We start from the raw sequence: 14,689 nt of genomic DNA on the forward strand, positions 1-14,689 counted from the left end.
CTCCGGGCGACTGTAAAAATTCCTTGTATGGTTTCTGTCCAGCTGTTTGGGGTGGTTGTGTTTGACATGCTCACAAACTGCCCCAGGTATGGAAGTCGTGCTCTGAGATCTTGGTGACAACTTTGATTCTGTTTTTCTCTTCCCTGCCCAAGGATTCTGGTGGGGCTCCCTGCATCCACGCTGATCGCGACTTGTCGAAAAGGAAAGAAAACTCTGCTGGACTGTGAAGACTTTTTTCATTATGTCAACTCAGAGCTGGTATGTGTGGTTAGCCAGATGATTGTTCCTTGTTGGTCAGTGCTCTAGCTAGAGACCTTCAGCTCGCGCTTAGGACAGAAGTTAAGATGCAGCCAATTTAGCGTATATCAGAATGGGGGGAATTTCAGCTTCAAAAACATCTCTGTAGCTTTCTGAGGTCTTGCAGAGCATTGTTTGTGCTCAGGATAGCTAGCATTTCTATTTATTCACCCTGATGGACAGCATTTTCAAGCCCTGAGGCACAGCCAGATACTGCTACTCATTCTGAGACCATTAGTCAAACTGCTGCTGTGCACAGCAAGCAGGGCCACTGATGTGCTGGGACTGCAAAGCTCAATCTAGTGAGTGATGTTGCTTAAGAGAGAAAAGATTTCTGTAACCCGAGCTGATAGCTGGGGTCTCACAGGGTGATTCTGTGCTACTGGAATCTGCTTGAGGAAAATGGTGTTTCAGAAAGGAAGGAATGAAACTTTTTCTTTCCTCATTGTGCTGCAGAAGAACATCTGTTCCAGGGGCTACGCGCTCTCCTATGGCATCACTGCACACTTCTTCAGGGTAAGAGCTGCCTTTGGTATTCTGCTCTATTGTCCCAGCCAGAACAGTTTCCTTACTGGGCCACCTGACTGTATGCTGTTCTTAACACTGAGATGAGCCACCTGCACGGTTCTGTTGAGAATCACTGGTGTGAACTGCAAAAAGAAGTCCGGGGAAGTGAAGTGAATTAATAATGGTGGAGACTAATTTTAATACAGTGCAGCAAAGCAGGTGGAAGAAGGAGAAGCTGTTGGGTGTGTGTTCCTTTTGCAGGGCCACGCTGACCCCTACAGTTATCTTTGATTAGTTAACAGATGGGTTTGGGAGGTGCTTCAAAGCAGCAAAGACATCCTGTGATCTGTCCTCACCCAGGGCCTGCTGAATGCCAGCTTGGACTGTGAAGAATCAGCAGAAGGGGTCAACGATGTTCTAACAGCATGCCAAACCAAGTGTCCCATTGTGCTGTTCTCTGCAGTGGTAACCCTTCATGTTTTGTCCTTATTTTTAACATTAGATGTATATTCCTTGTCTATTTAAAGTGCATCTTTTAGACTTCGTTTAAGGCAAACTGTGAAGTAAGGGATGATTGTTAGTGCCTTTGGAAAAATGCAGAGTGTTTTAGCATACCCTCTGATCCCAGCTCTGGGCATGCAGAAGTGGGATGGAGGAACAGAGTTTAAGACAGAAGACAGAAGGGTACATGCCAACCCCAAATTCTGTAAAGCACTTTTTTGTTTTCCTCTCCATGTTACCCTTCATGCACTGTCTTACTTGGAGGTAGTTGTTTTTGTTGCATCTTCTAAGTACATCCATCCCCTTTGTGGAACAACTGAAGTTTGAGCTCCTTCAGGTCCTGCAAGCGAAACTTCAGGGCCCCATGGTACAAACCATCATGGATGACCCACCTGGCATTTCCAGGATTGAAACTTCTTTGTGTTTATTATGTGTGTGTGTATTATGTGTGTGGGCTTCTACATTAAGGGGAGGAAAAAACCTGCCTCTCACTACCTGACTGAGAAAGCTTGCATGCATTGCTACAAACATCTGCTAGGCATGCTGCTGCTAACACTGCTGGTTTCTGGCTTTCTTCCTAGCTCTGGTGGCCACAGTTGGAGCCAGTACTTTGCTCCCAGTGGAAGAGACTCTTTGGTGCTCCGCTTCCAGAAGAATTGGAGAGACTGAGGGAATGCCAGTCCTCAGCAGTGGGGTGTGTATGAGGACCTGAACACTGATGTGCAGGCAGGAGACCTGCTCTGATGGACAGGCTTCCTGGACGCCTCATCTCTGAGACAGGCTGGATTTCAGCAGGCAGAAAGAAAGAAATGCTAACGTGGGTTGAGGCTTGTAGGACAGCTGTAAACAGATTCCTTTGTAGAGTTCAAACTCAGAGTAGGTCACTATAATCATGTAGTCTGGCCTTCTGCGTAACGTGGGTCAGAGTGTTTCACCATAAGGAAAGGGAATCTTTTTAGAGGAGACTGGAAGGCAGAATCCTTGTTAGACAAACACTGGAAATGGCCTTAGCACACTGTTGAGTCATTTGGTTCATCAGTCACACCCTGCACTCCTGGATGTGGTGAATTTCAGATCTCTTGAAATTGCTGATTGCTTCTCAGCTGTTTCCTTCCCTCTCCATGTCATTCTCCTGTGGTAAATCTGGCTGTTCAGCATCCTGCAGCTTTTCCCCTAGAGTTGGACATTCCATGTAAGAATCTTCTCATGCCCTATTGCAAGCAATAAGCACGTGATTCTGTAGCATTGTACAGAAGTAATTAATTAGCTGCCCAACCTGTGGTAAGGGAGATTTTGGGAGGCTACTGGCTGTTGCTTCACTGTTTGCTTTTAATTTCTCTGAACAATCTCCACACTGTGTTCAACAGCAGGGAGAAAGCTGGGGAGAAAAAATGCTTTTTCTTTGGCCCAATCACAAACTGAAGCACTTTGCCAAAGCTCTTGAATCCCCTCCTCATTTACAGCTACGATTCTTTCTCTCAAACCATGACATGCTGGTTTTGTTTCCTAGCTTCCTTTCTTCAGGACAGGTTTTCCCTCTCTCTGGCCCTCCTTGGATTTCTGCTGCCTTCCTGCATTGCACTGTTCAACAGCACTCACCACGAGGAAGAGAGAGAAATGCACTGAGGAGACTGGGAACTGACACAGAGCAGGCAAGACTGGACTCATTTTAAATGTCTGCTGTTCTCCACGCTTCAAAAGTGAAAGCAGAATGCCTTTTCCTGGAACACCATTTCTCAGTTAGACCCTGTTGTGAAATCTTGCTGATGGCTTTTGGTAGAATGCAGTGTAAATTACCAGTCACTAAATATTTATCCTGCAGGTAAAGGTGTTTAAACTTCTAACTCAGATACTGACTTCTCTGCGAAGTCACTGAAGATTATTTGAACAGCTGCTCTGAAAAACAGAGAGAGTGCTGCAGAGGAGGGGAGTTCAGCTCCCCAGGATCACTTCTCCCACTGGCAAAGGAGAAATCCTTGTTGGTCTTCATTCTGGAAACTTGGCAGAAGGGGTAAAGAGATACAGAAATGGAATTCCCTGAAGCCTTCTGCTCAGAAGGAAGTCGGTGTGTGTTTATCTAGAGGAGATTGCAGGGACCAAAGCTCAGAGTGGGGAGTGTCTCTATATTGAGAAATTCACAGGTAAATCTTGTTTATGCAGAGCCTGTGCCTTATGACTTACTCTAAGTTTTAATCCCTGGGGCAGGAGTTGTGGTAGCAGCTCTTCCTGCTGTGGGATCAAATCCACCATTGTTTACACTGCTCTAGAGCCAAAAACTATTAATCAGAAGCTGATCTCACCCAGGTGATACGTGCATTTGATACAGGTGAAATGATGACAACTCTGACCTTAAAAATCTGCCTTAAGATTGGAGGAGGACACTGGGAAGACCTGAAGCAATGCTTCTCTGCTCTTTTCCCTGCCTTACTGCTGTGTGTGCATGCAATCCTGCTGTGTGCATAGCTTGCTGTCTGGCTCTGCCCTCTTCCTTCTCAGAGGGCAACAGTAACAGAAAAGGTTTTGTTGTACAACTCAAGGGGTGACACAAATAAAAGCATTACTTCAACTTCCCTGGGTTATAAAACCACTTTGATTGGAGTGGTTGGGATCCAGGGCAGCAGAGATGTGTGGCAGGACAGCATTACAGCGCACTTGCTGAGATGGGAAGCTGCACAGCATCTCCTTGTGGCATGCAGGCTGTTAACTCAGACCAGCTCTCTCCCAGATTTACATCTGTGGTAGCTTGCTTAGTTTTCCCTGTATTTGGAATAACTTGTCTTTTTTTTTGTCTGGTTTATTTGCTCTGAATTTTTTATGGGATTTCCCTCGAGAAGCAATGAACCAAGTCAGGTCCCAGACTGTCTTGAAACTGCCTTCACCTGAAAACAGCAGCAGTGCTTGTAGTTCATCTGAGTCCAGCCTGGGAATGCTGAGTTTCACTTGATGAAATGTTATTTCCTGACTGGAGAGTGTAAGTTCTGAGTCACCACCGCAGACACAACTAACTGCACTCTCTTTTCTTTGCAGTTTCTTGTTTCTCTGCTGTTCTTCTCACTTATGGATCTAATCTCAGCAAAAATAGCACCAAAGGTAAATTCAGCCCTCGGGGGATTCTCATGACACCAAATAGATCTGACCAGCTTGGTTTGCTGCCTAAAAATGCTTTGCACAAGTACTCTAAAAGCTGGTAGCTTGCTCTGCCAGAAGGAAAGGATCTGCAACATCCCAGGCAGCCTGCTGAAAGCCCTTCTGTTCAGATCAGATTGAAGATGTATTTTCCTGTCTGATATTATCTTCCCTTTCACTACAGTAGCTTTTATTTCTCGTCCTGAGAGTCTTACAGCTTTCAGTTTCCTGCTCATACTTCACGCTTCCCTTGATTCCCATGCTGGAATCTCCTATCTTGGCTTCTGTGCATTTCACTTCTGTTCTAAGACACCTTTCCCCAGTCTGGAAACACACGGCATTTCACAGGAGATGGGCTCTGCAGCAAGGAGGAACACAGATTTCCAATTGATTTAATGCTGTAAAACAGAAGAGCAAAGACAAGAAGGTTCTTTCAGCAGCTCTCTGCCCTAAGCAACATCCTGCCTACCAATGTGTGTTTCTGTCCCTTTGTCATCTTCTCCATTCTGAAGTGCAGTCATTTGTGTAATTAGCTAACAGGTCGGATCAGGGAGCAGATTCAAGTTTAAAATAGTCATTTGGTCCCAGCCTTTCTCTGGGGGAGTCAGGAGAGTGACTGAGAAAAGAAATATCTGCAGCAAACAGAGCCAGAAGGTTGTTCTGAGTAAAATGAGTGATGCAAAAATCCTCTTAACCGACACTGGAGAGGTCAGAGGGGGGAAGTTGGCTGTGGGGAGCAGGGGGGGTAGATGCAGAACTCGAGCATCTCTGTGGAGCAAAGCTGGGAAGCATGCTGGTGATGAGCTGGCTGCTCATCAGTGCTGCTTCCTCTGCCTTTGCAAATGATGCTCAAGTGAGCAGTGCTGTGACTTGGTTTGGTGATGCAGCCTCCTGCACTGCAGAGTGCCTGACTGCCCAGGGAGGAACTCAGCCCCCGGGTGAGGAGAAAGGCTTGGGCCAAATTCACAGATGTCCTCTGTTAAAGCATTTCACGTGCACGATCTCTGAAACTTTTCTGCTTTGGTACAGTTAAAACCTAAGACAAACTGTCCTTTCTGACACCCAGGAAGGTGTGGATTTTCAGACGTCTCTGGAATGGGCCCTGGAGATCCTGCAGTGCCTGGAAGAGAGGGGCATATCCTGGCCACTGCTCTTCCTGTCAGCAGAAGAAGGTGAGTGAGTCTTCCTGCAAGGGGTGAGAGGGTGAGGTTTGGTGCTGGACAGTAATGCTTTATTTCTTTGATTAATGAGCGTGTTTGGAAGGAGGAACTCTGGTGCTTTTGTGGGCTGCACGGCAAAAAAGAGTTTCGTTAAAAGCTGCTTCTACTCTGCAGCATGGTGACTTGGCTGCTAATTAGGAGTGACTGAAACTCAATTACTGTTTCATCTCGTAGGAAAAGCCTAAAAGGAACAACTTCCTTCTGCCAGGGTCACTGCACCCACCATTAGGGTTTACTGTGTGCTGGGAAGAAGCTGTGCAGGCCCTGCATGAGGTAGCAGAGTGAAGGTGAAGGTGCCTAATGATTTTCTGTGCCTGTTGCAGGCTCTAGAAAATACTCTGTCCTGCACTGCGCAGCCTCAGAGCGCCACAGCCGGCTCTTGCCTGTTGCCTTCTACAGGTAATGTCCTGGTTTCAGAAGGAATGCCTGTGGGGAGGATGTGGGTGGTGACTGACAGGCACTGCAGCTGGCCTGGGGATGAGCCGAGCTCTTCTGTTAGCCGTGCACGAGAGAACAGTGCATCACAGCAGGACTGCTGCTGAAGAATCCCTGTATATATTGCTAGAAGTTTCCCTGCACGCAGTGGGGAGCTGTAAGATGAGTGGTAGCAGGAGCTCTAGCTGTATTTGCCCCGTGTGTTTCCCTCTGAACCAGCACTGACCAGGTGGTGCATGCATGATTTCCCACAGCCTTACCCCCGGCTTCCACCACGAGCTGCTCACCAGGCAGCACTTCTTCCTTTACGTGGCGCTCAATCTCTACATCCAGCTGCTTCAGCTCTTTGTGGAAGGGAAAGACCTGCCCCAGCCTGAGCAGGTAGGAAGAGGCCCAGGCCCTGCAGAACACACGGGTGAAGCTCAGTCTCTTTATTTCTTGTAACTCTGAATCGTATCTGTGATCCGTTCCCAATGCCGCTTGCAGCATCCTTGTTCTCACTTCCCTGTACAAAGTGGTGGCATGCTGTGGAGCTGCATTTGCAGGCATGCAGCTTGAGGTGGAGAGAACCCTGCAGGTGTTGCTGTCCTGCTGGTGCCTGAAACCTAAGATGCCTCACTGCTGTCTTGTATGGGACCTTAGGATGAATGTAGGCAGTGATGGAGGTACCTGCCCAACCTGTAGCTAGACCATGGGTACAGCACAATGGTTCTTTCTCCAGTTCAGGAGGTAGGGACTGAGACTTGAGAGAGACACTGCTCTGGGCTTTGATCTACCTTGTCTCTTCTGAGTTCCTCAGGCAGATCCCTTAGAAGTGATCTCTACAGCCCGTCAGTTCCTCCTTGGTGCAATTCCACGCTGCCCTGCCAAAAGCTTTGGAAACATAGGACTGGTGAGTGAGTGTTTCCTCTTCTATCACTCTGAGATGACTGTCTGCTCACTGTGTATCCTTCATGCCACACTCGAACTGCACTGGTGCTGCCTGCTTATCACACGCTCTGCAGTACCTTTCTGTAACACTGGAGTGGTGGAGGACACCTGCTGTTCAACCAGTGCTACAGCCTCAGCCCTCCTCCTCCCCAGCTGCAGGCTTCATCTTTCTCAGCAACATTAACCATGATTCTTTCATGCAGCCTTGCGCTCACCGCTTGCTTGATGCTCAGTCTTAAGTAAAATAGCAAGCATAGTTAAGTGACAGGTGTTGAAATTCCAGCCCTCCACCGTGCTGTCTGGCAAAGCCCGTTATTTCTGCCTGACTCAGCAACAGCACCTCTCCCTTCTACTTCTGCACATTGCTGAGAAGCAGCAAAACGATCTGGTGCAGCTGTAACTTGCTTGGAGGAAGCAGGAGCAGGGCTGTTGCCATTTACTCTCTCCCCAGTTACTGGAGGCATGTGAAAAGCTTGACCCAGAGGTGGGAGCCACCCTCCAGCACTTCTCCCGGCCTGCTGCATCCATGGAGGTGGATGAAGAGCTGCTCCTGTTCTGAGTGACAGTGACACTGCTGCAGGGAGCAGGCTGAGCAGAACGCGCTGCCTGCAGGTGAAGGGAAAGACACCACACTACCTTTCCCACTAGCACTGTTTCTTTCCAATTACTTTGTAAATAATTTATTACAAGCATAACCATGAAGCTCTCATTACAATAAAAAGTAGGTTACAAACTTCAGTTTAGACTTGCTTTAGGATTTCTTTTTCTTTCCAAAACAAAACACCTGCTTTAAGTTGCTCCACTGTCATACGTACCCTTACAGCCACCTGGGGGCAATTCTGAGCAGGCAGCAGCTTGTGCAGGTTGGGAACAGCTGTGGGCCAACTTTGTTTCTACAACTGTGTGCGTAGGGAGAAGGGGGACAACAAAGGGGTGCTGCCAAACATCCACTCCCCTTGGATTAGACAGACTTAGTACAACACTGCTGAATCAGACGTGAGCATGGAGAATCACAGCATAACAAGCTTTTTCTGAGCAAGCTGAAGCTAATTCCATCGAGTTCCTTGGAGACTAAAACGTAGATTAAAAATCTCCACTCTGCCATATAGTTTCTATGGGGTCAGACTGGGAAAGCTTCCCCGTCCCCCTCAGGTGGGCTCTTGCTGTGCAGTCACTTCTGGCTTTACTGCCTGGCTTTCTGAAGTCCCTGATGTATTTAAGAGGAGAATGGGCTCTGACTCCAGGGGCTTGGTTTTGTCCTGAGTCTGGGTCAGAGGATGCACCATAGACATGTGGACATTAAGGTTATGGGCCTTCTCAAAACGTTTCCCACACTGGTCACAGGCAAACTCCAGCTCCGTCTCCGCTTTGTGTTTGGTCATGTGGTACTTGAGTGATGCTCGCTGCCTGCACTGGAAGCCACAGATTTCACACCTGCAAGGCAAAGCATGGGCTCAGCACCCAGCTCAGAGCCACAGCCCGAGCCCAAGCTGTTTGTCACAGTGACTAAGCCCATGTTTTCCTGCACTGAATAGGAGGAGGGAGCTGCAAGAGAATACTGCAGCTTTCAACAGCTGGCTTAAAGCATCTTCTAGAACCACCCAAGCCAAGGAGCATCATCATTCTCAGGTCTGTGGCTCATTGCTTGTAGCTGAGCATTCATCAGTTGAGCACTGAAGAACAGGCATAGGAGGGGCAAGACTTGCTCAGCAAAGGGAAGCTCTGGAGCTCAGACACACAGTGGGGAAGTGGATGAACATTTAAAGTGTCACAGAATTACACGGCACTGAGGACAGTAAGAGCTCAGCACAACTTCCTGACTCCTCCTGTGCATTTTCTTGGCTACGAAGGCATGATGAGGTACACTTACTGGAGGGGCTTTGCTCCCGAGTGCCGCATCTGATGGACTGAGAGGTGTTTGCGTTGCTTAAAGGTCTGCCCACATTCATCACAGATATAGTTGCGTACCTCTGCAATGGAAATGAGGAAAGACTCACCCACTGTGCTCATTTCTTAGCACAGGAAACACACAAGCAGCTGTCTGTGGCTCCTAGAGGAGCCTGAATTCCTCCTCCCGCCTCAAGTCCCCTAGATGAAGGCTTGCTGCAGACTTACACATCAGGAAGACAGTTCTACAGCCCCCACAGCCTTGCTATGGCACCTACAAGCCTCGTACAAAGGAATTTACCCCATGCTGGTAGCACCTGAACTCTGTGATGAGAGGCTGTGGAGACGCACCTGTATGAATGAGCTTCACGTGGCGCTGCAGGTACCGGTCGATCATGAACACCTTGTTGCAGCCTGGATGAGGACAGGGCCTCTCCCGAACTTCTTCATGATGCTCTTTGATGTGTTTCTGAAAAGAAAGGACAGAGCTTCCAACTGCTGGTCGACGGGCACAGAGCGGGGCTGTGTTTTCTCCAGAGAAAAGAACTGGGATCCCACAATAAGCAGGACACCCATCCTGGCAGCCTCGTGCACCAGCACTGCTTCATGTGAAAAAGCAGGGATGGATTTGGGCGCAAGCACGGCAGAGGGGATTTCACAGGACACAGCAGAACTCATTCTGAGAACTGCTGCTGAGCCGCTGGCTGGCAGCTTTGAGGAAGGAACAAAGCCTGAGCTTACCTTCATGCCATCTGCCCCCCTGTAGACAGCTGTGCAGCCCTGGTAAGGACACTTGTAAATGGTGGGCAGCTCCTCCCTGCAAAGCAGAGGCTCTCTGTCAGCCGAGGGCCTCGAGCTGGGACTGCAGCCTAGCCACACACTGCTCCTTATTACCTTTCACATTTGATTTTTTTTTTCCAGCCCGGTTTTGGCCCTGGCTTCTTCCTTACTTTGGGCTCTTCTGCCTTCTTTGCTTCTTTGCCGTCACTTTTCTTGCTAGAAACCCTCCAGGAAGGAAGAAGGACATTTGTTTAATAATTGATGTCGATTCCAGATCTCCCACCTAATTGCCCCTGAATGTTACACCGGGCCGGGGGGCTGAGCCTGGCAACACCAGGAGCGTGCTGTCAAATGCAAGCAGGCCACATTGATGTATTCAGTGCAGGGCCATGCAGGAAAAAGCCTGCCCAGCTGAGCCCAGCCCGTCCCCAGGAAGCAGAGGCAGCACCAGCCCTCCTGCTCAGCCACCCAGCTGCCCACACCGTGCTGCACAGCAGGCAAAGCCCCTCACTTTTTCTCAGGGTAAGGCTCGAAGGAGTCGTCTGAAGATTGCATGTTTCTCTTCTCCATTTCATCATCACTTAAGAAGTCTCTGAGAAAGAGAGAAAATGTCCTTTACCAAAACAGGACTCGGCTGACACTTCAGCACAGCAGCATGTTCTTCGTTCCCAGCATTTACCTTCCCCGTAGAACAGCACTGAGGCAACTGAGGCTCCACGTGTTCTCCCCCCCCACCATCTCCCAAAACAGCCCCCAAGCACAGCAAATAGCAGGACTGGTTCCTTTTAGGACTAATCTCTGTAAGAATCACTGAACCACTTTTAGGAGAACAAAAATGGCTGTTTCTGAGAGGACCTGATGTTGTAACAGCTTCCTATGCTAAGAAAAGTCATTTTGTAGAGCAAGAATGTAATACAAATGTCTGGCACAGGTTAATTGAGCTACAGGTCGTTCAGTATTTCCTCATGTGGAGCAGCCACATCTTTCTGTTTGTTTTTAAATCCCAAGCTACACAAGAAGCAATTAATTCTGAAGCCAGGAAACAAGCAGAAGGTTCCCGTGGTGCTTTTAACATGACAGCTGACAGATTTAGCTGACACACCAAAGTAAGGTTGCACTTGGCCCCTCTGAACCTCCACCTAACCAGCAGCTGTTCACACACCTCAGTTGCAGTCCCTGGATTTGGAAGGCTTGGCCAAATCTTGGCTCACAACAACCACTAAGCAGCCTGCATCCCAACTCGGGCTTCCTTATTCTCCCTGCTCACAAACAGGGTGATCTCAGAGCAGCAGCTCCTGCCTGTGAGCCCACACTGACCGCTCACAGCTGCGGAGGGGGACCAGCACCGGCACGACCAGCACGCAGAGCCACACGGCCCCACGCTGCCCTGCCACGGCCCTGCTGTCCCAGAGCACAGGGCAGAGCACAGCACAGCCAGCCGTGCCCACAGACAGCGCACGCCGCGCCTGCAGCACGTGGGAGGGAGCCTCCCTGCCCCTCAGTGCCACCTCCCAGGGCCTTCAGAGGACCGGAGAAGCTCTCCGCGCTCATTTCATACTCGCAAAGAAGACATTAAGGCTGTTTTAAACCCACTCTTCTCTCACCCCTCAGAAAGGTCACTGAACTCGTCTTTTACCCGCTCATCCGACGTTGCAGACAGAACCTGCTTCCCACTCAACTGTCCTAGGGAATGAAAGAGAACAAGGTACGTTACTAGGGAAAGCAGTGAAAAGAAGCCAGAGGCAGCTGGTGAGAAGGCACTGACTTAACTCATGGTGGCCCATACTGCAAAAAAGATGTGCTCCAAGACGAGTTAATGATTGTTTAAAATCAAAGTCAGTGCCTCATGAGCTCTGGGAGCATTCTCCCTGCACCCCAGGCAAGGAGCCCCTGCAGGTCCCACAAGCACCTTTTGGTTTCCCAGTCACTACTGCTCTGCAACCAGAAGACTCATTCCCCAGTGAGTTACAACCACCTTTTCTCTTTCCAGCAGCAGACATATCGTGTGACTGCCAGAGCTCAACAGATCCCAACTTCTGTAACTCAAAGTCAGCGGTAAGCCCCAAATTTTAAGAGAACACAGCAGCAAATTGTATTAAGGCAGCCCAAGAGCAAGGCTGCCTGCACAGACAGAAGCGCCTCACGCTGCTCACACTGCCCTGCAGTCGCAGTGGGATGGGAAGACCCCCCACACTGACACACAGACAGGGTTGGGATTGACCCCAAACAACCACCTGGCAAACAGACAGGGACCACTCTGCACCACTTGACTGGTGAGAGCAGGGCCACGTGGTCCTGGCAGGTACACACAGCCAGCTGGACAGCCACATCTCACCCCCTCATCGAGAGGAAAACGATGCACAGAGGCGAGGAGACCAGCTTGGCTGCAGGGCAGCTGGGCCAGCCAAAGCTTCACATCCTCCTTCCCTCTGCAAGAGCAGAGCTGATTCCCTGCACAACTAGCACTTCGGAGCTGCAGTTTGAGGACCCTACCAGTCCCCAGGGTGGGCCACCCAGGCCCAGCAGTGCTCCTTGAGCAGATCTCTGCCTTACCCAGAGTCCTGGGGGGGGAGATCAGAAGGGAAATCCCTTACCTGTGGCACTGCTCAGTGGTGACACGGGCTGGGGCAGGGCTTTCTCCTGTAACAAGGCTGTGCTGTCCAGCTGAGAATGAGACGAATCCCTGTCCTGCGCTGGCTCGTTCTCCAACTTCAGTGGCACTGATGTGGTCCCTTTGTTCGCGGGCTGCTGACAAGGAGTTGTCCTTACTGGAGCATGCTGGGCTTTGGGAGCAGAAACAGCCTCGGCATTGTCTGCCCCGTTGTCCGTCAAGCGCTGCGCCACGTTCTTGTTCCACTCCCGTTTGACAGCCAAGGCGTTGTCAACAAGCACCGTGCTACAGTCAGAATCCGTGTCCATGATGTAGTCGTGCCCATCCCCGCAGCCCCAGACGGCACGGATGATCCCACAGTACTCAGAGGACAGCACGCTCTGCAGGCTCGGCACCGACTGGCAGCCCCCGGCGTGTGCATGTGCCCACGTCACCAGGCTGTGCAGGCACTGGGGGCTGGAGGTGATCAGGTCAACTGTTGAGAGGGGAGAAGCAGCAGGCACGGGGTCAGTGCTTGCAGACCCATTCCTTCTGCACGCCTGGACCGAGGCGCGTGGCAGCAGGGCAGGGAGGCACCCTACAGGCTGCTCTTTGCTTCCTGCTGTACACCAGAACCGCCCTGCCCTCAACACCCCTGAAAATCCCCTTCCCCGTTGGAGGAGGCAGCTCTGTGAGCAGCTACTCACCCAGACAGGAGGCACCTCCTTCCACGCCAGGCTGGGCCGGGGCCGCACCGCTCCTGCAAAAGCCAGAACAGCACTGGTAGCATTAGAGGGGCCGTGCTGAACACGCAGCGATCCATCGCTCCCAGTAACTACCGGGAGCACAGAGCTGCACGTACTTTCCTTTCGACTTGATGTGGCCCGTGGGAGACGCGTTCACCCTCTGAATAAACGTCCTGAGGACACTGCGGCACTTGTAGAACTGAGCGTGGCATTTCTTGCAGACGAACTGGGGCAGCGCGGGGTCCTGGCGCACCGCCACCCCGACCAGCCGCTGGAAGTCCGTGAAGAAGACCTGATCCACGCGGCGCTGCTTCTCCGAGTTCTCCCCCATCACAGGAACCTTCCCAAAAGCGTTGCGCAGGCTCCTGGAGGAGAACTTCCCGTGGCAGAGGCGACAGTATCCGGTGCTCAGGGCTCTGCCGATTCCTGCGAGACAAGGACCGGATTGAGCTGCACGGTGCCTGCTGCAGGAGCACGCAGCCAGCTGCAGCCCGAGGGCATTGGCACACAGGAAGACATCATCCCCATCCCTCGATTCAAGCCAAGGCTGACTTCAAAGTCCTGGCTTCAGCACCCAGCACAGGACAACCGGGAGGAGCGAGACCTCTGTGACTCAGAGCAGAGCAGGGGCTCCACACCACCACCCACAAACCTACGACATCCCTGCCCCACATCCCTGGGCGGCTGTTCCAGACCTGACTCGGGTCTTCTCAAGGCTCTCACACATACAAGCTTCCACCAACACAACACTGTCCTCCAGCTGAAGTGCTTCTTTTTCTTCTCTAGTGCTTATCTCCAAAGTATTAACAGCCAGCAGCCACAGCCCTCAGTGAGCCACAGCCTCACAGATCCAACCCTGCCCAGTGCACTGTTCCTAACACCCTAACGGTCCCACAGCCACGCACAGGGAACCAAGGAGGCTCCCAAGGACGGAGTGGCCACTGCCTCAGAGCAAAGAACGACGCCACAGCTCTGCTCTAAGGGCACTGACCGTGTGCTTCCCCCATGGCAGCCGCTGTGCAGGGACCCCCAGGGCCTTTTCTTGCTGCGTTTCCAACATTTTCTTCCCCATCTACATCCCTGCCCTCACTTTAAGCCACTGACGGCAACCAGATCAAGGCCGCGGCCTGCAGCTCAGCGCCCTGGGATGGGGCCGCTCAGGGCGCTGCTCCCCACTGCCCCCCCTCCTCCGAGCCCCACGGCCGGAGCGAGGCTGAGGCCTGCAGCTCTGCTCCCTACGGCCCCACGTACGGCAGCAATCGGTGCCTCGCGCCACTCGAGGCCTCGCAGCCTCCCTCGTGTCCCCGTGCCCCTGCCGCCCCTTGGCCCCACCCGAAGGCAGAGGCCCGCCCAGCTCTCACCTGCCTCCGCCGCCCCCCCGGGCCGTGCCCAAGCGGAGTCCTCCGCCGCCACCGGGGCCCACCCCGCGGTTGGTTCGGGCCCGGCCTCCCCCTCCGCGGACCCCCTGGCCGCGGGCCGCCTGCGGGACTCGGGGGAGGCCGCAGCGGAGCCGCCCGCGGCCGCCAGGAACCGCCCGCGCCGATCGCGCTTCATCGCCGCTCACCGCGGGCCCGGCGCGCCGCGCCCCGCCTCGCCTCTTATGGCGCCCCCTTGTGGGCCGGAAGACCCGGAGCTGCACTTCCGATGCATGCCATCCGTTTTAAAGTCCC

General features: G+C 51.8%; 2 protein-coding genes across 6 annotated transcripts in view; one reads left to right on the forward strand and one right to left on the reverse strand.

The window, feature by feature from the left end:
- The window catches only part of FANCA (FA complementation group A), a 32,358-nt gene extending 24,774 nt beyond the window's left edge, over nucleotides 1-7,584 (forward strand). For 2 of the 4 annotated variants that reach the window (XM_048958782.1, XM_048958783.1), the window contains exons 33-43: nucleotides 153-258; nucleotides 754-813; nucleotides 1,165-1,269; nucleotides 1,887-1,999; nucleotides 2,816-2,957; nucleotides 4,333-4,395; nucleotides 5,498-5,603; nucleotides 5,975-6,050; nucleotides 6,341-6,467; nucleotides 6,886-6,978; nucleotides 7,468-7,584. In XM_048958782.1, coding sequence (XP_048814739.1) covers nucleotides 153-258; nucleotides 754-813; nucleotides 1,165-1,269; nucleotides 1,887-1,999; nucleotides 2,816-2,957; nucleotides 4,333-4,395; nucleotides 5,498-5,603; nucleotides 5,975-6,050; nucleotides 6,341-6,467; nucleotides 6,886-6,978; nucleotides 7,468-7,575 — 1,099 coding nt within the window. In that variant the 3' untranslated portion in view covers nucleotides 7,576-7,584. Of the gene's footprint in view, nucleotides 1-152; nucleotides 259-753; nucleotides 814-1,164; nucleotides 1,270-1,886; nucleotides 2,000-2,815; nucleotides 2,958-4,332; nucleotides 4,396-5,497; nucleotides 5,604-5,974; nucleotides 6,051-6,340; nucleotides 6,468-6,885 lie in introns of all 4 variants that reach the window. The other 2 variants (XM_048958780.1, XM_048958781.1) reach the window with 1 other exon arrangement.
- A 96-nt stretch (nucleotides 7,585-7,680) lies between these two features.
- Nucleotides 7,681-14,641, reverse strand: ZNF276 (zinc finger protein 276). Of its 2 annotated transcripts, none has more exons than XM_048958785.1 (11): nucleotides 14,584-14,641; nucleotides 13,136-13,445; nucleotides 12,981-13,033; nucleotides 12,278-12,769; nucleotides 11,288-11,366; nucleotides 10,195-10,275; nucleotides 9,798-9,908; nucleotides 9,645-9,720; nucleotides 9,255-9,372; nucleotides 8,887-8,986; nucleotides 7,681-8,450 (listed from the first exon to the last, which is right to left on the reverse strand). In XM_048958785.1, exons 2-11 carry the CDS (start codon nucleotides 13,348-13,350, stop codon nucleotides 8,165-8,167), a joined length of 1,611 nt encoding a protein of 536 aa, XP_048814742.1. In that variant the 5' UTR covers nucleotides 13,351-13,445; nucleotides 14,584-14,641; the 3' UTR covers nucleotides 7,681-8,164. The 2 variants fall into 2 exon arrangements, with proteins under 2 accessions (XP_048814742.1, XP_048814741.1); XM_048958784.1 differs by lacking the exon at nucleotides 14,584-14,641 and adding an exon at nucleotides 14,381-14,575.
- Nucleotides 14,642-14,689: the final 48 nt, after the last annotated feature.

The sequence above is a fragment of the Lagopus muta genome, chromosome 12 (genome assembly GCF_023343835.1).
Source record: "Lagopus muta isolate bLagMut1 chromosome 12, bLagMut1 primary, whole genome shotgun sequence".
Taxonomy (NCBI): Eukaryota; Metazoa; Chordata; class Aves; order Galliformes; family Phasianidae; genus Lagopus; species Lagopus muta.